This window comes from Heloderma suspectum, chromosome 4 (genome assembly GCF_057233095.1).
Source record: "Heloderma suspectum isolate Gila_16-S chromosome 4, 16-S_ref, whole genome shotgun sequence".
NCBI lineage: Eukaryota > Metazoa > Chordata > Lepidosauria > Squamata > Helodermatidae > Heloderma > Heloderma suspectum.
In genome coordinates this window covers 168,555,368-168,580,865 of record NC_139461.1, presented here as the reverse complement: position 1 = coordinate 168,580,865, position 25,498 = coordinate 168,555,368, and the positions used below count along the sequence as shown (strand labels likewise).

The 25,498-nt window shown below is 40.5% G+C and overlaps 1 protein-coding gene across 8 annotated transcripts in view; it reads left to right on the top strand.

Annotated features, from left to right (window-relative positions):
• COP1 (COP1 E3 ubiquitin ligase) overlaps positions 1–25,498 on the top strand; it is a 241,920-nt gene that overhangs the window by 36,885 nt on the left and 179,537 nt on the right. For all 8 annotated transcript variants that reach the window (XR_014790395.1, XR_014790394.1, XM_084851212.1 and 5 more), the window contains exons 7-11: positions 4,125–4,184; positions 5,633–5,709; positions 9,474–9,531; positions 14,933–15,047; positions 16,849–16,984. Coding sequence is in view for 6 of the 8 variants with exons in the window: in XM_084851212.1 (XP_084707338.1) it covers positions 4,125–4,184; positions 5,633–5,709; positions 9,474–9,531; positions 14,933–15,047; positions 16,849–16,984 (446 nt within the window). In the remaining 2 variants the exon portion in view is untranslated. The remainder of the gene's footprint in view (positions 1–4,124; positions 4,185–5,632; positions 5,710–9,473; positions 9,532–14,932; positions 15,048–16,848; positions 16,985–25,498) is intronic.

Sequence of the window (25,498 nt, the reverse complement as noted above, 5' to 3'; positions counted from 1 at the left end):
GCACATCATTTCAATGATATGGTTACCATTTATCGACATATATCTAGTGTTCTAATAAAGTTTTAAAAAAACCAGTTCTCAAAACAGTTAATGCTAAAAACCCCTTGCTGCATTCCAATAGTCCCAAGTAAGTTTACTAAAAACAGCTAAATCCCATAATTTAGTGTAATTTAGTATACTGTTCTCTCAGTGTTTGTGAAAGTTTCCAGTATCCTGGCTGCTACAATCATATGCAATAATAAGACTAGCCCCCAAACCAACTGTATACTAGTTGGGAGTTTCAGTGCTACTGAAATTTTCACAGTAGGAATGATAACCCTGAAATATCTTGTTCTCTGGTAATGTGTTGAGATAACTAGATGACTATCATCTTTAGTTAGCCCTTGATAGGCTAAATCTGTAAGCTTAAAAGCAAGGTATTTTCTCTGTGGAGTAGAGGATTATCAACAGTTTACATGTTGATATTAAAGGTTACAGTATTACAGCAGCCAGATCTTAATTGTAGCGCTTTATGTTCTATCTCATATTAGCACAGTGAAGAGGAGGCAAACTAGCTATTCTCTGGGTTTTTCCTGGGACAGAACGCTGACCCTTGGGGATGCTCTTGGCCTTCCCCCTAAATGTTACTCCTTAAAATGAAAGCTGAAGGTTTTAGCCCTTTCACTTATATAGGAAAAACCATGTTGCAGACACAGGCCTGCAAGACATGTCAATGACTGAAAAAACTGGCATGGTGGACCAGCACTGTTTTTAAAAACTCTTACTGGCATTAAATGTTAAATTCTTTTTCTTTTGACAAAGGACTTCCCTTAAGAACAAAATTGCTCTCTATAAAACATATTAAATGCTTAGATGTAAACAGGAATTCAGCTCTTGTGTGTAATTCATCATTTAAAATGCTAGGAAGTAGGTATGTTGAGTATGGGAGGTAGTTAGTAGTAGTGAATGTAAAGTTATACTGTTGTGGCTGGAAATATCCCTCTCTTTAGAGTCAGTCAACATACTCCCAAACCTGCATTCCCAACCTAGGAATTCCTGTGTTTCAAGTCTTACTGTGCGATCATATACATGTCTACTCATAAGTAAATCCAATTTTGTTCAGCGGGGTTTACTCCGAGGTATGCGGACATACGATTGAAGCCTAAGGGCGCAATCCTGTGCATGTTTCGACAGAAAAAAGTCCTGCTGGCTGGAAATGCTGGGAATTGTAGGACTTTTTTCTGTTTAAACATGCATAGGATTGTGCCCTAAATTGCTTTCTGTGACATATACATGCTTGAATATAGGACTGTATGTATAGAGGTGAGAAGGTTCTTCTACCTGAGCATATTGTCTTGCACTGTACTTGAGCTGCAAATACACTTGATAAAACCAACATCTTGACTTTTGTATGGATAAAGGACACTATTAGAAATTGGCTACAAGGACTACCTAATGTGTATCTTCAAGCTGCAGTTATTAAAAGTAAGAAAAGGTGCAGGTGATTTCCGATTCATGTAAGAAAATTTGATAGATTTTAGAGTGTTCTTGTCCTGTAAAGTAAATTTGCATAACACCTACCAAAAGGCTTGTTGTACCCCCCACTACCTGTTACCATGTGTCTTTTATCATGTAAGTATGCACATATAAATGACAGGTGTGTTTTAAGTATGACTCATGGACCTAGAGTATGAGGTGCACCAGGTGGTGGTTCCACTTTATATGTATATTAGCTATTAAGCACAAACTGACTGGTTCACACAATCAAAATAAGCCACTGTGGCGTATTTAAAGTGTGGCACGTGCCAGGCATGATTTCCATAATCACTGCCTGGGTGTGGCTTGTGTCGTCCAAACCTGGGCAGCATGGCTTGTTGAAGGAGGAAACAACCGTCCAATAACCCTACAACAGCCCATGGGTAATTGGAGGGTTGTTTCCCCCTCCAGCAAGTCATTCTGCTCAGGTTCTGATGACACAACAAGGCACGCCCGGGAGGTGATTATGGAAATCACACAGTGTGTGCTGGAATTTAAATAAGCCATGGTGGCTTGTTTTGATAGTGCAAACTGGCCCACTAAGTCTGGCATCAAATAATATAGGCTTTATTACAACGTATATGAGATTACCAAATATATGACTTTGATACAGAATGGAGAAGTTAGATTAACTCAATTAAGTTAGCTTGGCAGCAGTTACTCTAACTAGTAAGTAGACTGAGAAAGGGAGCAATGGAGGTGGGGAAGTTACATTTGCCAAGTAAAGGGTGGTGGTGGTACTAGGGATTTGACAGCCAGTCGTAGACACAATAAGGCAACCTCTGTGTAGTGATATAAGGTCAGGTGGAGTGAGAGGGGGAGTGGAGAGGTGAGAAAAATTGGGAAATGATTGAGAGTTCAGAGAGGATAGATACTTACCTATTCCAGGGGAGGAGGGACATAAAGGAGAGGTTTAGAATGCAGTAGGACTCAGTTCCAGGTTCAAGCATTCTGATTCTGTGATGGGAAATGGGGGGCTAGCAAGGCCCTTGCAGGTCCCTTTAATCTTTTGCTGCTTTTGCATAATTCTGATCTTGCTAATCTTTGGAAGACTGGGGACACTGAAGCGTGACTCACAAACCCATCAGACTTTAGCTCCTGTTTCAGTTACACTACTGTTTAAAGGTTAAGATTGCTAATGGAAGTACTACATTTTTATGAGTATTAACTACTTTTGGGACTCTGAAAAGCAGTTGCAAATCTACTAAATAAATAAACCCCCAGAAATCTTTATTCAACCATCCTTCAGGGTTTTTAGATTTCAGAGGGTACTACCTATATGCTTCCAAGCATAGCCATAAGGGCTAGAGATTGATTGATCGATGGATTGATTGGGAATCCTAGATCCTCAGGAAGCAGAATTCTACCTGAACTGATGAACTGACTTTGTTTTGCTCCTAAGCTACAGCCCAGTATGAATGTATTTAATTCGATAAGTGTATTTTTACATCTCTACATTCAGATAGTTCAAGGGTGATCAGAGCTGTTTTATGTGAGACCCCATAGCAGGGGTGCAGAACCTCAGTTTGAGGGCCGAATTCCATTTTGGAGAAACTCTTGGGGGCCGCATTCCAGTGGTGGATGGAACTGAAGGCAAAACGGGTGGGGCCCAAAATGCCTCAAATATCAGCATGTTTTAGCTTAAAGCTCTTATTGGCAGTTACTAAGCCTTAGGTGAGGAATTTCAACCTTTCAGAATGGAGAAAAAAATGCACACAAGCCAGGAAACTGTGAAATGATCAGTGTTCAGGGGAAAGGGGTCAAGGGCGGGCATCTGGGGACCCCAGAGGATCAGATTGGGACCCCATGTTTGGAGGAATCAGGCCATGGGCCTGAGATTCTGCCCAGTTCTATAGCCAGACAAGGGGAAATAAGTGTTTTTTTTTAATGTAAAATATGGGGCAGTTGGCTTTTTTATCATAGCATGGGTAGGAGTCAGTCCAATTATTCAGCAACTGGTAGTGTGCTAGGTAATCTTTTTTTCTTGCTCTACTGGAGATAGGCCAAATTTCAATTCAGTTGAACTATTGGGATTATTCCATTGTAATCTTTTGATAACAAGTCACAACTAGTTGTATGAAGGCTTCCCATCCTTTCAAAAATGTTTGGATCTGTTAACACTGGTGCCCTTGCCAGTTCTGAAATATATTTATTGCTAGGCAAATGCAATTACACTTGGGTTCAATTATTTTTTTTTACTTGTTTCCTAAAGAGTTTTTGTTGTTATAGGCAAGTGGTGGGTGGATTATCAGTGACTTTCTAATTACTTGAAGCATAATTGTTTTTTTAAATCACTTTAAAAACCATGGATGTTAAGAGTACCACATATTAACATTTAATAATGTGGAGCCTATTTGTTACTGGTGGTGAGGAACATAACATTATTGCATAGATTTCACAGCTTGCAACATGCTTTTAATGTAGTTTGCCTATCTAATGCCTTCCTGAATACACTTTAGTTTGTGCATAGTAACTACCTGAAATGTGCTGTTTTCCAATACAGCATGCATGCTCGCTCTCTTTTTAAAGAAAATGACTTAATTTATGACCACCTCAGTATTGCCAGTACAAATTGGCTTAGATTTCTTTTATCCTTTTTTCATCCATAGCAACTGGAACAGATTCAAAAGGAGCTGAGTGTTCTGGAAGAAGATATTAAACGAGTGGAGGTGAGGCGCCCAGCCATTGTTGCAACTTGAGCAGTTTTTCACTCCCATCAAACTGTCTTCCTTGCTGTGGGCTGCTTTGTTAAATTTATGGCACTTGCTTCAGTAATGGAGAAACGGAACAGATTAAGCTCTCTCGTTAATTCATTCACTTGAATGCTTGAAGTTTTTTGCTTGATGTGAAGGTTTTGCAAATTCTTGTGTAACTTCCAAATGGTTGGTTAATTCTCAGAATTCTTTTCGTTTCTGTGTGTGTTTGTTCTATTTACAAACTGCTTGTGAAGTATTGGGAGTTGTATAAAAACGTTTGGTGGCCTGTGTGACAAGATGGGGGGAACACTCAGCCTCTTTTAAAAATTTTTTTAACACATCAAACTTCAGCCCACAAAATGATTGTGCCAAATAAAAGGCTTTAGCCAGGAAGCATCATTTAGGTAGATTTGTTATCAAATGGGAATAGTAAACTAGCCCCTGTTTATTATTTGGGTATTTTTCAGTTAATTAGTTAATTAATAGAATGAAGCCTATTTTAATGTGGGAGCTCCATTCACATGGTGTGATCCCATGTGGTTGCAACATGCATATGAATATTAGAAACATGTGAGTGAAGCTAGTTGTAGGGGTCTCAGATGGAAAGACGCATGTGATTGCCACTGTCCACATGATGACAGCATTCACATGTATAATGCATCTGTGTGAGATTACACCTCAAGGTATTGAGGGGTGTGTGTGTGTGTGTGTGTGTGTGTGAAGGAGGCCTTTAAATGAACTTATTCACATGCCAGCTACATTTCTTACAATGAAAGTGGGTATGTAGTAACTTGTCTATTTAGCTTTCCCAAGCACTATGCACTAGGTATCTTCTGCACACAGACAAAATAAAACCTCCAGACCCCAGTTTTAATCTGAGACCCCAGTAAAACAGAACATAATTTGACTCTGCTAGTTTGAGAGTTTTGCTACCTGTCAATCTATGTAGCTAGGTTGCCTGTATGCTTTAGTTACCTAGAGAAACTGGTTTAGAAATGCTGAATTGCAAATAAAATGAACTTATTTATTCCCAAATATATCATTTTATCTCATAGTTGCTATCTTAAAAGAAGCTCATAAAGGGATTAACATTTGGAAATGCTGAGAGGTAACACCTGAGTTCCTCCATCCAGGTTGATTTTAAGAGGCTCAGAAGAGAGCTTCTGGTCTTGTTTGCACCAGTCTGCTCTTCAATAAAGCACTTTGATGACAAGCTCAGTGTGGCTCAGCTGGGTTAGCTGCATAAGCAAAGAAAATATCATTAATCTCTCCAGAGGTTGCTGGGAATGTTGTGTAAAAATAGCTGAGCTGAAATAAAAATAATGAATAAAGTAATATGCTCCTAAAGGTGCCTGTTGTTAATGGGGGATGTAAATCTTATTTTGTGTAATTACTGTAATGTGACTCTGTATGTATTCCAGGAAATGAGTGGCTTGTATTCACCAGTAAGCGAGGACAGCACTGTGCCTCAGTTTGAACCATACTCACCTTCACACAGGTACGAATCTATCAGTTGCTTCCGATGTGTGGAAACACATACAATAGAACAAAACTTGTTCTGCCCTTAATCTCATCCTCCTCCGCTCCTGCCCTAGTCCACACTCACCTGGTTTATTAATGTTTCTGTCTTCATGGCAGGAAACATAACTTGTATAGGTCAGCGTAGGGGGACCAATTTCAGCTCAGGGCATGATTTCAATTTCTGAGAAGCTCTTGGGGGCTGCATTCTAGTGATGGGTGGGGCCGAAGGCAAAGGGGGCAAGGCTGGAGCCAAAAATACGAAATATGACAGCATATTGTAGCTTAAAGCTTAGGAGAAGCATTTCAACCGTTTAGAATGGGTGAAAATTGCACAAAACCCAGCAGACTACCAATAGAGGCTATCTATTGGGGGAAATACATTATATTATCCATCGGCCATCAACTGGGGTGTTGGACAAGACCCACAGCACCATAATTTGGGCAGGGGGTTGTGTGAGTGAGGGAAAAGACTGGAGCAGGGGGTGGGGGAGAGTCAGGATGACCAGATGCAGAGGAGGACCTCAGGGTCCCTATAGCTTTAACAGTTGCGTAGAAAGAATTTTGTGAGGTTCACAAGGACATAAGAAGAGCCCCACTGGGGCAGAGCAAAGTCCTATCTAGTCCAGCATCTTGTCTCCCACAGTAGCTAGCCAAATACTTATGAGAAGCCTACAAGCTGGACATGAGGGCAATAGCCCTCTCCCGCTCTTGTTCTGATCCTTGAGGTAGTATATAGCCAACTTTTCTGTCCCTGCATGATAAGCTACACCTGCGACAATTCCATCTTCTACAGGAACCCTCTCCGCCTTTGTTTTTGATCAACACGAAAAGCAAAGGAGAAATGTGGACACATGATAAAATTTGGAGTGGTCACAAGTTGATAGTTTGGGTTAAAAGCTGGTACTGGGTCAGAAAATGTTGAAGACTAGTACCGTAGTCTAAGCCCCATTCCTGCCCTAAAGCAGCCTGTTCTGATGCCTAAACCATTCCCAATGAAAGCTCATCAACCTAATACTATTGTTCTTTGTGTTTATTGGCTGTACTTTTTAAGAAGACTTGAAAAATGAATAGCATCATAAACTGGATGCCAGTCAGAAAAAGCAACATTTGTGATCCCTGATAGGCTTAAAATTAAATAAGTTTTCCCCTGTGTTTTGAGTTCTGCAGAACCTGTTATAATTGTTTGGCATAAATAATGGCTGGTATAGTTTTATCTCACATGGGTAATGAGCGGCCTCTGATGTTCTTTGCTTGGTATGCAAGTTTGAATGTAATGTTTAAGTGGCCAAGAGCTAAGTTTAAAGTTTGTTTGGTCCATTCTGTCTGCCTGCATTAATCTTATCAACAATACTGGGAGTCTGCATTAATCTTATCCGCAAGTCTGGGAGAACAGCATGCATGGTCCTTACTGTGTAATGTGCTTCCTTTGGGAGAAATGCTATGAGTTGTCAGACAGCTGCTAGGTGACTTTTGAGCCCCTTGATCTGTTTGTTGAGATGGAGTGCTTCCTCTCCTGCCTGGTGGCAAAAAAATTGCAACCTGTTCTAACTTTGAGTCAGTTTCTGAGTGAAAGGAAGGAGCAGAACAAGAAACAGAACTCTGTTCCTTTGAATGGCTGCAGAAATGGAGGAAAATCCAGGGAGAATCTGTAGGTTGATCTAATTGAGGTTTGCTGTAGCAGGTTAATGAATCCTTACTTTTAGTGTATTGATTAGAATCTCAGCTAGGGACATGTGTAGTTCATTACTGTTGGGATTATATTGATGTGTATGTCTGTGTTGAATGATGCATGATGATACAGTGTTTAAATACATCTTTTCCGTGTCTAGATTTCCATAATGGCACAGATCTAAATTCGCAGGCTACAAAGCACATATCCTCAAGCTACTCTTTGGTATCTCCTTTCTCAGTGGCAGTGTTCCATTAACTAATTCCTGTGATAGCTTAACACATACCACTGCTTAATGGTTCAATGAAACAATGCTTTCATCTGTGCTTGAACAGTCATAACATTGATGTGGCCTATATAAAGCAATTTCAAGATAGATATATTCTTTGGAAAGACTTGTTTTTTGTTTTCAAGTTTATTACAAATGAAACCATACAAAAATACAGACAAACTAAACCCATGTAAGCATATTTTAAGCAAAATAAAAAAACATATTCATATCATTGTCAAAAACTCCTAAACAAAAATAGAATAAAAGAGATGAAAGTTCTCTTTTATTCATATTATACTTAATATGAATATTATTCATATTATACTTAATATGAATATTATTCATATTATACTTAATATGAATATTATTCATATTATTCATATTATACTTAATATGAACTTAATATATTCATATTATACCAGTTCATGTTATACTTAAAACTTGCACTGTGTTTAGTCTTCTTATTCCAGTAAGAGATACTGCAATTCCATTGATGAAAAGGTCAAGAGCAAATCCATTCCCAGCTCTGCTATGTACAATGGCTGTGAACCTGTCCATAATTATAATGTTCCAGATTTTATTTAACCAGTCACATAAGGAATGAATTTTGATAAATTTCCAGTTCTATGCTTTAAAAATACATGTTGATTGTATTGTACGGTTCTGGTGTAGCTAACACACACATGGCTTCGTAAAGTCATTTCGCTCAGTTTATTTACAATTTAACTCCATGAAATGAGTTTACCTAGCCACCTCCCATTCTGGCACTGCTAGTGATGAAACATAAGGAAGAAAACTGAGTATGGAACTAAATTTTCCAGGTTTCTTTCAGAGATGTATTAAAGAAACAGCATATGCAAATATTTAGCAAATGCATGTTCTTCTAGGGCTTTCTGTGTGTAAATACTTGGTTTGGAAATAACTATATAACTAATCTTTTAAAAGGTGGGCTGAACCTAGAGGGCAGTCATTTTTTAATGCATATGTCTCCCTGGCCTTTCTGGTGGCCTCCACTGCCCTACTGCTGCTGAAATTTGGTGGTGCAGCAGCTTTTCACAGACATTTGTCAGTGCAGTAGTGGCAAAAAAGGGGCTATTTTGCTTTAAAACAAGGGGGCATAGGGAGTATGCATCTTGTTTTCAAGGAAAACCATGCTTCTGGAAGCCTCCTGGGAGCGTCGCAGGGCAGTATATACATATTTTAAATAACTATCAGAGCAGTGCTTATCCCCAGTTCTGCAGGCTTGGGGATGGGGGCCAGTGGCAAGGACCCTGCCAACAGCGCAGTGCCCTTTGCCTAGCAGCCCACTTCCACTCGCAGAAAGCTGTCTCTGGTGGTAAGGCAGAATGCTGGTGGCTTTAGAAATACTGGATCCAAAGCCCTCCAATCCACCAAGAGGCCCGAGGATCAGGCCCCTCAGCTAACCTATCCTGAAGCTGGCATAGTGAGATCTATTATTTTCAGTGGGTTTAAAAAATAAATAAAGATCAGCTGGGCCACAAAGCCCTCCTCCCCAATGTGTCTTGGCTGGTGCGAGCCAGCACACTTTGGAAGCAGAGGAGGATCTACTGCTTCACTCCAGTATCCCACTTAGGATTGCCCTGTTAAAGATTCCAAGCTCATCACCCCTGAAAGAGCTTGAAATTGCTCCTTAATTTTATCCACCTAAGAACTTTGTGTAAAAACCCTTTCCCCTGTAGTAGATAGATCATATTTTTAGATACATTAAAGTTATTGAATTTCAGAGGCGTTAGAACTACACACTCTAACTTATTTATTCAGATTGTTCTTTATTTTACAGTAGCGTTATTGATTCTACAGAATACAGCCAGCCTCCTGGATTTAGTGGCAGTTCCAAGGTAAGAAAATAAGCTTGATATGTACAAAGTTGGGAAATAAGATCTGAGACATTTCTCTCTCAGTCTTGTAGATTGCTCTGGATACTTTTAAGCATTTTCAGCGAGTTGTCAAAGCTATTTCATGGCTTAAATGCAAAGCACTGAAACCTCTCCAATACCTTAGATACTTAAATGAATCTTTCAGAATTGTGAGCAATAAAATGGCAGGTGTAATTCAGTGCATGTGAGATCCAAGGTAGTCATGATGCAGCAGATCCTATTCATGGATCTCCTACATTTTAAAAAAAGTGAATAGCAGCCTCAAGAAGCCTTGATGCAGATCAGGATTATGGAGGAGGGGAATTAACCCTTTCTCTGTTATTTTCCCAGTAAAAATTGCCACCTTTCAAGCTGCTGTAATCTCTGTGGGGGAGTATATGTTTTTCCCCATGGAGCAAATAGCAACATAGGGTTAGCTTCCCTCTAGGTCTACTTCCTCCCAAAGAAAGTTAGAAAACAGCCTATGTATGTCAGAAAACATCCTATGGAGGTGTTAGACAGCTTGGTTTCATCAAAGATGCATTGTGCCAGGCTAGCAGTTAATAACAGGTTGAAGAACAGACCTTTAATTTAGTACAGGAGTACCTTGCTCTATGTGTTCATGCAAGGATGGTAGTTGTAGTCTTCTGATCCACTGAGGGTCCCTGATTTCATTCCTGAGCGAGTTGCCTATGCCTAATGTAGTGGCATTTGTTTGTTACCTTATCTGAGGTGTGTTGAGCTTCTTGTGAACATTAGCTTGTTTCAACACTGTATCCTAAATGGATTAAAGGCCTGGTTTCTCCTCTGTTTTGTGTGAGGAAGGGGTCCTTGAACACACACACACACACACACACACACTATAGTAAAGATGTAATCTGGGTGTGTCTTAAATGCACACACCACAATGCAAGTTGCATTGAAATCAAAGTGGAGCTTACTCCCAAATAAATCTGTTTAACATCTTGATGTTAGTGTGTGAAATGCAGAGTGGGTTTTCCATTAGATCCTGTGCATTAAATCTTTTAAAGCATTAATATTTTGAAGGCAAACACAGGTGTGTGTTAACTTTTTCAGTTTAAAATTTATATTTCTTATTAGAGCTGCATCAATAACATTATAATAAACTAGAGCTTGCATTTCTGCAGCATTTGATCACAAAATCAATTTGGGAGTAAGAAGGCAGGAAAAATTACAGCTCGTCAAGAACATTTATAGATAGGTCATATGTGCCGGTAGGAGCCATGTCGCCCTGGCAAGCGTCCTGCGGAGGTTCCGCAGGTCGCCTCCTCAAACAGCTTTTAAAAGGTTGAAAAACCTTTTCATCTTCCCCTGGAATTAAAAGGGGACGCTAGAGTACCATCTGGATAAGATCTTGGAAGAACAACTTTTGCGGAGCAGCAGAAGAGCTGGACTCTAAGGTCAGTTTTCTGGAGCGTCATCTACTCAAAGCTGTTTTGAAACTCCTATGTAATTAGGAGACTTCAGTGCTGATGAGTTCCAAAAGTATTTATGAATTAAAAATACCAACAATATCTGAGGACCTGCAAAATCTGTTGAAGTGACTGTTTGTAATTATACTTACTTGCTTTCTTTACGGAAGAGGAGGATGGCAGCATCAAGGGGAAGGAAAAAAGCCGCAGGACCACCGCCAGCTCCCCCAAACCCTCCCTTGGCAAAGGTTTCTAGAGATGCCGGAGATGTAGATGAGTTGCTGGCTCTGATAAGAACTTTGTCTTCTCAATTAGCAGAACAGGCTAAGAGGCTGGATACAATCCAAGATTCTATTACTAACCTTCAAGGGGCTGTGGATTTAATTAATAGTTCTTTGCAAAAGATGGAATTGAAGGTTAATGCTCTCCAAGACCAGGTGTCTGCGCAAGAGACGGCTATGCATGCCTCCCATAATATCCTGTCTGCGAGAATTTCCCAAGTGGAGGTATATACTTGTAGAGCGAATCTGCGTATCCTTGGTATCAAAGATCTGCCTGCTGATATAAGTCTGTTTTAATTCTTGGATAAATTTCTGCATGAGCTACTCGCTCTGCCACCTGATTATTTACTTGATATTGAGCATGCATACCGTGTTCCAGGTCCAGTTCATGGCACCAAAGGGACTGCCTATACTGTTATAGTTCAATTTGCAAGAGTTTCCACAAAAAATCACATTTTGCACTTGGCAAGGGAAGTGGGAGAACTTTTTGGGGGGCCAACACAAGACAAAGTTACGTTATGTCTGGATTACACTAAAGAAATCGCTGACAAAAGAAGGCAATTTACCAAGGCGAGCAATCAGGCAAGACAAATGAATCTGCAATATCATATCAACTATCCTGCTATATTTTGCATTCTTTTTGAAGGCCAGATGAAAAAGTTTTTAAATCATGAAATGGCGGAGGCTTGGCTACCTGTCGTTCAAAGTAAAGCATGGGAGACATCTTCCCCAGCCTCATGAGCTGGGAACTTTTCATTTATTCTTCTTTGGATTTGTTTGGGTTATAAGGTCCGGGCAGTATGCCAGTCCAGAGGACTGTTTACATATATCCCCCTTTTTTTCTCGCTTTTTCTTACTTCCTCTTTTTTTACATTAGACATGATATACTGTATAATAACTGTTTGTGTGTGTATAGATATGTATACATTCATATATAGATTTATAAATGACACTATCTAAAATATAGATAGCATAAAGTTATTATTATCCTTTTTAATTTCCTTCCTTTTTATTATTATTACTATCATTATTATGAGACTTTAATTAGTAATATTTTTGGCTGGTTAAGTTGTTAAGCTTTACTATTATATGTTAACTGAAGGGCAATATATGGTTACTGGAAATGAATTGTAGGCTTGCTCCTTTGCTATACAAGACTGAAGATATAATATTGAAATGTAAGGTTGATTATCCATGCTGTACTGAATTGTAATATTGGCAATGTTATAGGTATAACTTTTAAGTAGAATGATACTTGAAGTTTGTGTGTAATGCAGTTTAAATTTAATCCTTTTAAGTTACTTTTTATATATTTTTTCTTTTTCTTTCTTGCTTTCTTCTTCCTTTTCCTTCTTCTCTTTTTTTGCTTTTTCGTTATTGCTGTGTCCTCCTAAGAATACTGTATTGTTGGAAACTGTAGATAATGACTAGGTTGTTGGTACTGTTTATTTCATTTATAAAGATAAAAAATAGAATAAAAAGTATTTTTTTAAAAAATAGATAGGTCATATGTAAACACATATCTATACATAACTCAAAACTGCCTGACATTAAAAAGGGGATGTGTATGAGCTCTGAACCTTTTGCTGCTTACTTAAATCTTACTCTGGGGCCAAATTGATTTAAATACTTGAAATTTTGTTTTCGAAGACTTGGAAGGCCTAACATTACTCAAGGCCTCCCCCTGCCCCCGGCCAGTGTTAAATCATGTATTGTAAAACTGCTAGATTCATATTCTAAAGTGCAGAATTCTATGAATTTAATACTTTGGATTGTAAGTGTGAAAGTATGTTTCTACTAAACTCTGGGCAGTATCCAGTAGGGCCGCTGCACATACCCAACTGATGTGGCACTAGCATACACAACATCTAGCGCAATGCTGATGGTGTAAGCTGGTACAGCAGGTTTTCTGGGAAACCTGTCGTGCCTTACACTTTTGATGTTGTGCTAGAGGTTGCTTATGCTAGTGCTATGTCAGTTATGTAAGTGCAGCTGGTGCTGAATACTGTCCTATATTTGTATTAGGGATGTAGGAATTTTGTAAAATCTGTTCTGCCTGCATTTCACAGATTGTCAAGTGACTTTCATTCCGTTGTCCACATTGATGAAATCAGTTTTTTTCTGATTTCCTGTATATGTGCAAATTCGCACTTGCAAAAATATGACCCCCCCCCCCAAATGTGCAAATCTCCCTAAAATGTGCATTTTCATGTTTCGCCTATGGGGGAAATGCACATTTTTGGCTGATGTCTTCTTATTTGATGAATTTTTCTACAATTAAATTTGCATAACATCCCAGAAAGTAAAAAAACTGGTCCACAAGTCTGCGGAATCAGTACAACTTGGGAAAAGCCAGCACACTGCACAATTTGTGGGTCGGATTCATAGAAATCTGAACTCATTTGATTCCATTGTAGATTTCTCTAACATCCCTAATTTATAACAAGAAATTGACATTGGCAATAGCATTAGGAGGCTGCATGTAATTGAATTTGACTGCCAAATTAATACCATTGTTAAAGTCATAGTAGACATACTTGGGATGGGCAGTTGAGAAAACCATACAGATTTGTTATAATGTAGACACTGTCAGTTGACTATATCTTAGAACAGAAAATAGGGCCACAGTTGTAGAGAACCAAATATGAAACTGCAATTAGCACAGAACTGAAAACTGGTCTAGGTATATTGATCTAATAATGTAACGATATTGAAACATGCTTACAGTCATTTATAATTTTTGCTGATTTATATTTTAGTGAAAATGAATAGTGGTTAAACAGAAATAATATAAATGTGAAAAAATGATGTAGATATGTTATACATGTAATAGGAGAAAATTTAAACAGTAAGTATATTTAAGAAGTCTTTGTGAAATTCTTTTTCCAAAAGTTTTTTCTGAAGGTCTCCCAAAAGCCTTTTTCCAAGACTCTTTTCTGAAACTTAACAGGAACCCCATATGATCCTGTTTCACATATATATAGCTTCTTCAGAGTGAAAAACACCTCAGACTAAACAAAAACACCATGGCAATGCTGCAGACTGAAAAGTTTTTTTATGAACTAGGCTGTCAACTCAACTTACTGCCAACAGAGCATGCTAAATTATCATTGTGTGGTCTGAGCTCTGTGAAGCTGTACAAGACAAAATGTAATCAGTGCCAACAGATAAAGTAGCCTAGTTCATAGAAAAACTTCCTATGGGCCTGGGGACGATCTGCGCCGCCTACAAGCGGGCAGGGGAGCGGGCAGGGAGAACCGACCTCAGAGCACAAGCTCTGAGGTCAGTTCCCGGAAACCAACTAATCCTGTGGCCATCTAGCCACTGTCCAGTGGCCATAGGATTGCGCCCTAAGATACATTGCTGTTTTGTCAATTCATTTGAATATTGTGATAAATGGTTTTGTGTTAATCATCTTCTGAATCTTATGCCTAAAGCATAACTATAGATCTGTTGAAATGACCTTCATACAAACAAGAATCATAGGTGACTCTTTGTAATTGGATCACATAAAAGAATCAGAAAAAGGAGGTACAAACAGTTTTGATTCTTTGCATATCTGAAATGTCTTAACAACTGTTTATAGATTGCGCAGTAGTATCTGCCAAAAGAGTTGGACAGATCTGTGCCTTACTTCTGAATAGTTTTTCTCCTCCTTCCTTTATTTAGACTAAGAAACAGCCATGGTATAACAGTACGTTGGCATCAAGGAGGAAGAGGCTTACAGCTCATTTTGAGGATCTGGAGCAATGCTACTTTTCCACCAGGATGACTCGAGTATCAGGTAGAATACCTATTAGCCACTGAATGGGATGCTGTGTCTTTATCATGTTTCTGGTTCTCATTATCTTTCTCCTATCTAGCATGACATTTGCCACTCATCTAGGATGAGTAATGATTTTCCTAGGTGAGCAAGATACACCCATAGCCATAATGTTGCTCTGTTTTCTGCTTTATATTTTTCTGTGGGCTTGAACGCTTTCGTCTCCCTGATTATGCTCACATTATATTACCCTCCTCCTTGTCAACCACATACAAAGCTTTGGCTTTATATGATTCCTCTCTCTGCTTTGCTCCCGATGTTTGGTCTGTCTCAAAATTATGTTGGTTCTCCCTGTGCAGAACTGGAGACTGTGTTTTCTCTCTCCTTCTCCACCCTTCCCCCTCCTCTTTCTTCAGTATCTGGGGTATGATCTGCTATCCCATTGCCTTCACTACTTGAATCTTTCGATGATGATGATGATGACATGTTATGAGCCACCTTGAGCATTCAGTGGAAACATATGGTGGCATAAAAACTTCAATTCTATTTATTATTTTATTTATTACATTTATATCCCACCTTTCTTCCATTGTGAAACTCAAGGTGGCTACATGCGGCTCCCAGGTGGTCTCCCCATCCAAGCACTGACCAGCACTGACTTGTAGTCCCAGACCTGCTTAGCTTCAGCAAGGTGGCTGTCTCATGTGCCTTTAGATCATGCCCTGGGACATTATATATAATGTCGCAGTTCATGGTCTGAAGGCAGAATTATATATCCTTCTTTTCTTATCCTCAGTCCCCTTCCCTACATCTAGAACTGACTTATTGCTACCATAGTTATTATCTTGTCGCACCCGATAGTTCATATCATGTGCATTCCCTGTACAAACTTCCCATTCCCTTCTGTGTTCCGCACAAATTATTGTTCCTTAACTTGAAAATGAAACCTTTCCGTACCCTCCTTCTGTATTATCCCTGCCATGGTCCTTGCTCCTCCAACTATACTACACTAACTAATACACTTCTAAATGACTCCTCAAAATGGTTAAACTAGGGGCCAACTGGGTTTATAGTCAACTTTGTTGCAGCTGCGCTTAACTCATAGTTAAGTTAAGATCGCAGTATATTTTGGAATTGTATAAAGTAATGACATCTGTCAGTACCTTTTAATTTGTATTGTATAAACGGCCTTGGGATTCAATGTGCTTATGCTATAGCAAGAGTGGTAATGGCTGCAAAAATTAAAACCTTTGTAGAAGAAATGTATGCTTCTTTCCTCATCCTGTAGTTTTGCAAGAAAAGTTGAATGCTCAGTGTGTTACAAAATACAGTTTTGTGTGTTTCGATTTTCATTTACTTGTGATCATTTTAGACTCAGTTTAGAAATAGTATCTTTTATTTTTTCCTGTTCCATGACTTTATAAAAATAGGAGAAAGAAGGCATTTCCCATAAAGCAGCAATATTTGGTAATTTTATTAAGTGGTTTAGATGAGGAAAAGGAATAGAGGAATATACACCTGTCCCCTAATGTTGTTGATATACTACAAGGCTTGTCTTCTATGTACTTTCAGGCATTCTGCCCCTGAATTAAATTAGTATACTGTTGCATATTGCAGGGCATGTTTACAGATCTTGATGAACTGCATAAATGGCCTTTTCCAATCTTGTTCTACAAATTCAAGTACATTTTGTATTTAATTGGGGTATAAACTGAGGGTTAGGTCACTGGAATGGACCTGGAAAGGGGTTGTAGTGGTCTGAAACTGTATTTACCCTTCCTTTTAATAATCCTGATCTCTCTTCCCGCTGCCCCCGGTCTAGATGACAGCAGAACCTCAAGCCAGCTGGATGAATTTCAGGAGTGCTTATCCAAATTCACTCGCTACAATTCTGTCCGACCCTTGGCAACGCTGTCTTATGCTAGCGATCTCTACAATGGATCCAGCATAGTATCCAGGTAATAAATGTGGTGTGGTTAAAGTAGTAGATATTCTGAGAAATGATGGCTACCTAGGATCAGGCAAAGTTATTTTACTTGTAATCCCTCTTTGGTCACAAGTTTTTGCCTAGATGAATAGTGTCCACAATGTCATCTTCTTGGTAGCTTTCTAAAGCTTAGTAAATATACTACTACGAATTACTGTGCGCTGCTTTCACTACACATTATTCTTGTTTCTATCAAATTACTCAGACCTAAATGGCAGACCTCTGATGGCAACTTGTTCCAAAGGTGTGGGGCCACTGCAGAGAAGGCCCTCTCATGTGTGATCACCCACCTAACTGCTCTCATGGATGGGCAGATGAGAAGGGCCTCTCTTTCTGATCTTAAAGTGCGGGCGGGCGATATGGGTGAACGTGGTCTTTCAAGTAACTTGGTCCCAAACCATTTAAGGCTTTAAAGGTCAAAACCAGCACTTTAAATTGGGTTTGGAAACACACTGGTAACCAGTGCAGCTCGAGTAGTAGAGGCATTATGTGATCAAATCGCCTTGCCTCCACCCATACTTGGGCGGCCGCATTCTGCACCAGCTGAAATTTCCGAACTGACTTCAAAGGCAGCCCCCACTTATAGCACATTATAGTAGTCCAGCCTGGACATGACTAGTGTATGGATAACTGAGGAAAGGTCCGTTCTCTGCAAATAGGGCTGCAGCTGGCGTACCAGCCTAAGCTGGTAAAATGCATTCCTGGACACCGTAGCCACCTGGGCTTCCCCAGTTAGCTCAGAGTTCAGGAGGACTCCCAGACTGCTCACTTGGCCTTTAGGGGGAGTGCACCCTCGTCCAAGACCAGTTGTAAACCTCCATCTGAAGTAGTTGGTTTTCCAAGCCACAGTACCCCTGTGTTGCCTAGATTAAGTTTCAGCTTGTTCACCCTCATCCATCCCAAAACAGCCTCCAGACACTAGTTCAAGAGTTTCACAGCCCCCTGGGATGTGCAGATGGAAACGAGAGGTAGAGAGGTATGTTGGAGGGAGTAGCATAATTACCCTCTGCAGAGCGGCTTTTGTCATGCAAACCCAGCCAGGGTAGCTTGTTGTCATGGTTAACAAGCCACCTCAGAACCCTACAACAGCCCATGAGTTCTGGGTGGCCTATTAACCATGGCAAGAAGCTACTCTGGCCAGGTTTGCATGACATGAGAAGCCGCACTGCCAAGGGTCATTATGCTAACCTCCCTGGCATGCGACTGGCACACATGAGGTGGTTAACAAGCCATGGTGACTTATTAACCACCCTGCGATCATGTGAACTGGGTCAAAGTCTGAAACTAAATACTTGGGAGACCTCTTTTCTCCTTGTAATGTCCTGAACATCTTGCAGGTGAACACCTAAGAAGCTTAAAGAGCCATCGGGCAGTGATAATATAATACTGTGATCACCTTCAGTAGTAGCCCTGTCAAAGCACTATAGCTTAACTTTGAGGACTGAGGGTATTTTCAGTGCTAAATAGAACATATTATTAAAGCAAATCAGCATAGCATTCTCATGGGATTAAAACAATTGTTGAAGTTTTCTTGATTAAAAAAATAGTTTGGTGTAACTATAATGTTCCATGTTATCATGATTAAAAGATAGGTAGTAGTCCATGCGATCCCATATTCCCCTTGCAGGTTCTCTTCTCTCAAGTGAATTATCTCTGTCTTTCCTCCAACAGCATAAACTGTGGTTAATTCTAATTTGACCATAACTGTTTAAACTGTTAAACTATTAAACACAATTGTTGTATTCTCAGATTAAAGATATAAAACTATGCATGCATGCTTTGGAATAAATCTCAATATACTTATTGCGTAATACATTTACTCAATATACTTCTGAGTAAATATGCATACATTTGGACTACAAAGCCTATTTAAGTCCGTGAAGGCCAAATTGTTGATAGCCAGAATTCTCTTAAACTCTGCTTGCTTTTTCCTACTATTTATTTTTCAAAGTTAAGGATATTTGCAGTTGTGGAAGTAGGGGATATTTCCATTTCTTATTTGTATGGGAATTACTGGAAGAGAATTGATGTGAGATGGAGGGTCTAAGTTATTATGAACATTTAATGCAACATTTAATAATACTTTGTACAGCTCACCTTCACAAAAATATCCTAAAAAAGTTCGGACACAATCCTTTGCTCCTGAGAAAGCATCGCAGGAACCATAGGATATTTTGGAGCCCCCCTCCCGAGGTTGTAGACTCTGCTATGACCTTAGGAGGGGGGCTCTGTGTTCCAATTCCTCCTTCCACCCCCTGCTCCTTGCAGCTGCTGTGGAAAGAACCACTGCAGCTGCTTCCCAAGGTCACAAATGTGACTTCGGGGAGAGGAAAAGCGAGGTGTTCCAGTGGGCTGGGAGGGGAGGAAAGAGGAGAGGCCAGGATATGCTTTATCCTTTGACCTCTTCAGCCCCAGCCAGCATGACTCCACTAGACAATTCAGGCCCGTCTAGTGGAAAAAAATGTAAAAGGAGGATAGAGAGGCAAAAATCGCCTCCATCACTCCTCCTGCCCTGCTGGCAGCAGCCCGGCAGGCCATTGGATACTCGGAAGCCTCTGATTTCAGGCTTCCATCTAGTGGGTCACAACCTGATAGGATTGTGCCTTGGTGTGTTCCATAGTTTTCATAGTTTCAAAATGGGAATCAGTTTAATGTATATTGTATATCAAGGAAAGAATGAGGTGAAGATGTACTGCTAAAGTACTGGGAACAAGCACATAGAAGCAACTAGCTAAGTTTATTTTTTATCTGTAATCGCAATGAAACCAGACTTGTGATGGATTCCAGCACTGAGCAGGGGGTTGGACTCGATGGTCTTGTAGGCCCCTTCCAACCCTACTATTCTATGATTCTATAAGGACCTTCATTTAGTGTGTGTTCAGAATGGTTAATAGCTGTAGATTACCAGTCCACAAGGTGGCAACCTCTGTTTACTTTGTAATCAACGTCATACGGTCATATACAGCACATGAGTTCTGTGTCCAAACATCTGTTAGACATTTCATGCCAACATGGTCTCATAGCACTTGTGTTCAACAAAGGGACATTTGAAGTACTTTCTTTTTTATTTCTGAATCAGGAAAATGTCTCTGAACATCTTAGGTAATGTTGACATTTCAAAGAATAGAGCTGATTTTTATTTAACTATGTATCAATGGAAATATGCTTCAGATTTAGCTAGCTACCATCTGGTATACCAGTTTTCCCCAACCTGGTGCCCTCCAGATATGTTAGACTACAACTCCCTGGCTGACTGGGGATGTTGGGAGTCATAGTCCAACACATCTGTAGGGCACCAGGTTGGGGAAGGCTGCAATATACAATATTAGAATGATCTGGTATGGAAATTGGCTTCTGTTTACATATAGACAGATGATTTTATGCCTTTAAGAGCTACTTCATGCATTGTTTTTTATGCTTGTGCACATAAAAATGTCTGAATGCAAGAAGCACATGTATTATGCAGATAAATGTGCCAGAGACCGGAAATTAGTGGCGTCCTTGCTATGTGTACTTACGATGGCAATCATAGCTGCTGTGCAGTATGTGACACAAACTTTTTAGCAAGCTTGAGGGTCAGCACATAAAGCAGGGATGAGCACCTTTGGGGGGTCATTTTTGCCCCCCTCAGCTCCCTCCTCCCAGGTCACAGTCTGCTGGGTGCCACACCAAAAAAGTAACAGGTTTTTTTTAACAGGAAAAAATGGTATCTGGTGCTCTACAGAGTACCAGAAATGTCAAACCTTGTTTGGAAGCTACATTTGACCCTTTTTGGCACTCCATAGTGCTCCGGATGCTGGGCGCCATTTTTTTCATTAAATCTTTTTTTAGTAACTTGGGAGGGGCAGTGGGGTTTGGTGTGGGCCCCTCTGGGGGGCAACAGAGAGAGCCAGTGTGGTGTAGTGACTAGAGTGTTGGAATGGGAGCCAGGAGATCCGGGTTATAGTCCCCACTCGGCCATGGAAGCTCACTGGGTGACTTTGGGCCAGTCACAGACTCTCATTCCAACCCACCTCACAGGGTTCTTGTTATGAGGATAAAATGGAGGAGGATTATGTACGCCGCCTTGGGTTCCTTAAGGAGGAAAAAAGGCGGGATATAAATGTAACAAACAAACAACAAACAGAGGCCACATGTGGCCCACAGGTTGCATGTTGCCGACCCCTGAAATAAAGGTTTGGACTACTGATAACCTTGAGCTCGCTGTTGACTGCTTGCAAAGTCTTCATGGATTTTATAAACAATTTTATTAAATAGCCAAGCAGTAAAAATGTCAGTGTATTCTGACACAGAGTTTCAGCTCCTGCAGCTTAACTATTTCTAGTGTTCTCCCACTGTGAAAGCCAATAATAAAACATTTAAGGGATGAATAAAAGATCTACAGTGTTTGCATTAGCTATGATTTTTGCAGAAAATTGCTTTAGCAATTAAAGTACAAAGGCATGTGTAAAAGATTTAGTAGAACTGCCTGTCATTTCTAAAATTGTACCAAAACAGTGATGGGCAGGTCTGTAGCTGGTCTGCTTTGATGCCCATGGATATGAGTGAGATATATTTCGAGAGTGGCTAAGCATATCATCTCAGTGGCCCTTGTTCACACATAACAATCCATAGCATGGGTTGAGCATGGGTTGTTATTGAATCATGGGTGGTTGAATCATGGATTGTCATTATATGTGAACCCTGCAGTATGGTTTAACTATGGGTTGTTCACCATGAAAAACCCAGGAAGAGAGCCCATGGTTTGTTGTTGGGTTGTGTACTCTGGATTGTTCATGGTAAACAAGCCATAGTTAAACCCTAGTGCAAGGTTCACATGTAATGACACCCCACAATTCAGCAACAACCCAACATTTAACAACTCATACCCAACTCGTACTCTGGGTTGTTGTTATGTGTGCATCAGGTCAGTAGCTGTTAGCATGAGCTGTGGCACAAGAAGCCAAAAGTGTGGTTTTGGTTGGAGAAATGAAGACATGTGAAGGAAAACTAGCTGTTTGTCATGTTTTACAAAGCTTTTCAATAAATGGTGGTGGTAATAGTTGTTCCTTATCTACTGAGGAGTAGGACAAGAAACAATTAATTTAAATGACAGCAACATGGATGTAGGCTAAACTTTAGGGAGATCTTCTTGATAATAACAGATCCTCAAGTACGTTGTTAAGGGAGGTTGTAGAATTTCCTTCTTTTGGGATTTTCAGTGAATGGCTGTACTGGTACTTACTGGAGATCTTCTTATGTACAGGATATCCCCTAGGTCTGGGGGTATTTCCAGTTAAGGAGCAGAATTGTACAGGGAAGATGTTTCAACTGAGCACGTGCTTACTCATGTACAAGGAGATTTTGAGTGGCCTAACAACCACATCACACTTTACCACAGAGCTGCTCAGAAACCATAGTTTCTTCTTCATGGTCTCTCTGCATCGCACACATGGGCTCTGTGCCTATGTGGAGCCTCAATTCAGGAAGCTTCTATAGCTGAGGAATTTTGGCAGGGACCCCTCCCTCACCATTCTAGTGCATGTGTCCCTAGTGCGTCCCCGCTCATTCTCTCAGTTCTCTTTCAATCTCCACTGTGTGCGCCCTGTAGGGAGCTTCTCTCATTGTTCGCTGTTTTAAAAAGTGACTTTTTTGACAAAAAACTGAGTTTTTTCCCCTTCCTTTCTCTTTTCTATCAAGTATTTCCATCTGCCTCCTTGTTTTAATTTCTTTTGTTTTTGTGACCTTCGCAATTGCCCTCATGGGCGTATGACCCTGAGGGCCCCATTTCGAAAGTGCACCCACTGCGGGGCAAAAGTGCCGCCCTCATATGTGCAGTCTCTCTGCCTGTTCGGCCTTGGTAAAGGGCACGTCGTTGTGGCTTTTCCTAATTGTAAAGCCTTCTTAAAGCAGGTGAGAAGCAATAGGTCAGATCAGCTAAAAGCTGCACTTTGGAAAAGGGCGCTGGAATTGGTAGAGGAGCCAAAAGATATGGCAAACCCGCCAGCCTTGTCCTTGCACAACCCACCTGCCGCGCAGGAGCCTGCTCCAGTGTTGGGGTCGTTATCCCCTCAATGTCGTACTCCGCCGAGTACACAAGATCCCCCCCCTCAGGTCCAATTTTTAGTGCTTAACGCTGGCAGAAAGACTAACAAAACAGGTGAAAGTCTCTAAGCAGGCTGTCTTCTTCACACTCAAAAAAGAAAGACTTCTAAAGAGTCATATGATTTTGCTCATGATCGAGCATCAGGACTCTCGAGTCTTTCTGACTCTGCACGAGTGCCTTGTGACTGGGATTGGTCTATACAGGCTATGTTAGCCAGCACTCTGACTCAGGATGAAGAGCCGCCTGTCCCGCTTGTTTTGGTACACACCTCTTGGGATCGACAACGACCACTGCTACTGGCTCTATCTACCACTGCTCCGCCAACGCCTACTAGTTGGATGCAATTGCCTGTACTGACCACCTTACCCACTGCTCTGCCAATGTTATTTTCACCCATTCTGACGGTGAATCCTAGGCAGGAGGGGGAACCCATCCTGATAACATCTGTGTTGGAAGGCAAGATCTGGGGACCCGCCTCCGACCGAACCGATCCTTTGACCATCTCATCATTATGGGTTGGAAAGCCATGGTATAGCCCATAATTGCCACCCGCATTCACCTGATTCAGTGTGATCATATGCCTCCACTACAAGAGATCATGCCCCTAGTTTTCACAAACAAAGCTGATACCATGAACGGTCTGTTGTTGGAGTGGGGCAGCCATTCACCGTGGGACATGTGGTACAGGAGACCCCAGGATTGGGTTGATTGTTGTAATGAGCTAAACAACCAGTACTGCCTTCACCATCCTGATCCTCTCTATTGGGGAGAAAGTCAGTACCATCGACATCCATGATCCTCCCTATTGGGGAGAAAGTCAGTACCATCGACATCCATCAGCTGTGGTGTCGAGACCTCCAGACCAACTGGTCGTTTCTTGCCCTTTGGCACTGTACGTGCTGCCTATTCAGCAGCTACCACCAGCTCAGCAGCAAGAGATTCAGCCTCTTTTACCATCTGTCCAGCAACCACAGACAACTTGGCAACAAAACCTTTTGCCCGTTTTATGGCAGCCACAGACTGTACAGTTACAGGCTGCTTTGCATGTTACTCAGCCACTGTCTGTACTACCTTTTGCTGCACGAAATGATACGGGCAGTGCTTACTTCCTGTGGAAGTAAGGGAGAAGTGCCTACAACATCAGGTCCCTTCAGAGGAGTCTCCAGTGTAAGTAGCCCTATGTCCTTGGGTCAGCGTGAGAAAGAAGTTAGAGGTTTTGTGGGAGTGTACTGCCTTGACTGTGATAGCACACAAGGGGGCATTACAGATTATGGTCTAGATCAGACGCCCAATAACCCTTTTATAGAAAGTGCTGTTTCTCCTGTGGAAAGGATCCAGGCCCTGGCGACCTCAAAGCTTTGGATATTAAAATCTGTCAAAATTTGTGGAGATGTATGTACGCAGTTGGTGTCTCTCTTCAGGATTATGTAATTTGTTGATGTTATGGATTATTCTCTTCTCATAGGAACTGTGGAGCACTGCTTTGGTATTCTCAAGCTTCTAGGTCAGTGCCCAGCAAGAAGTAGAGAGAATGGAAAACTTCTTGTCTGAACTTATTTTACTTGTTTGATGGGGGAGAGTTTGGGCCCTGCTAGAGATGTAAAATTTCAGGAAATATTGAAGCCATGGGGAAAAACTGTTTTTTTCCTGATTTTTTCCAGAAAATTTAGAAATTTTAGAAAAATTGAAAAATAAGCAATACTTATTATTTTTAGTACTCTTTACAGAACTAAAGTCACTTTGTTGCTTTAAGGCAGCCATCCCCAACCTGGTGCCCTCCAGATACTTTGGACTTCAGTTCCCATCAGCCTCAGGCAGCATGGCCAATGGTCAGGAATGGTGAGCACTGTAGTCTAAAATGTCTGGAGGGCACCAGATTGGGGAGGGCTGCTTTAGGAACATAAAGCAGCCTTTCTATTCCTAAAGTTATTTTATATATGACTTAGTTTGCTCATAAAATTATCATTATATTTTAAAATTTTCAAAAAAGTAAGCTCAGATAGTAAATTTGTAATTTATTTGCATTAAATGACCACAACAGCATCAGAAAAACAGGACTCTATAGAACAAAACCCAAACGGTCAAGAATGCACATTTACTGTCAAGAATGCACAATGGTGACTCTACCCACATGTTAGGAAACTGAGCATAAATGTCTATCAGTAAAATATACTTTAGATCAAGAATTTGAATAAGGAATGAAAGAACTAACTGCTGGGAATCTTACAGAGAGGATTAAAAAATATTTTCCCCATGGCTTCATTATTGCCAAACATTTTACATCTCTAGTCTTCCTATAGAAGTGTTCTTATTAAATAGTTTTTTAGAAATCGTTTTGTGGGGAGCAAAGTCTGGGTAACAATCTATACTTTGTTTTAAATTCTAAAAGAAAATATTTTG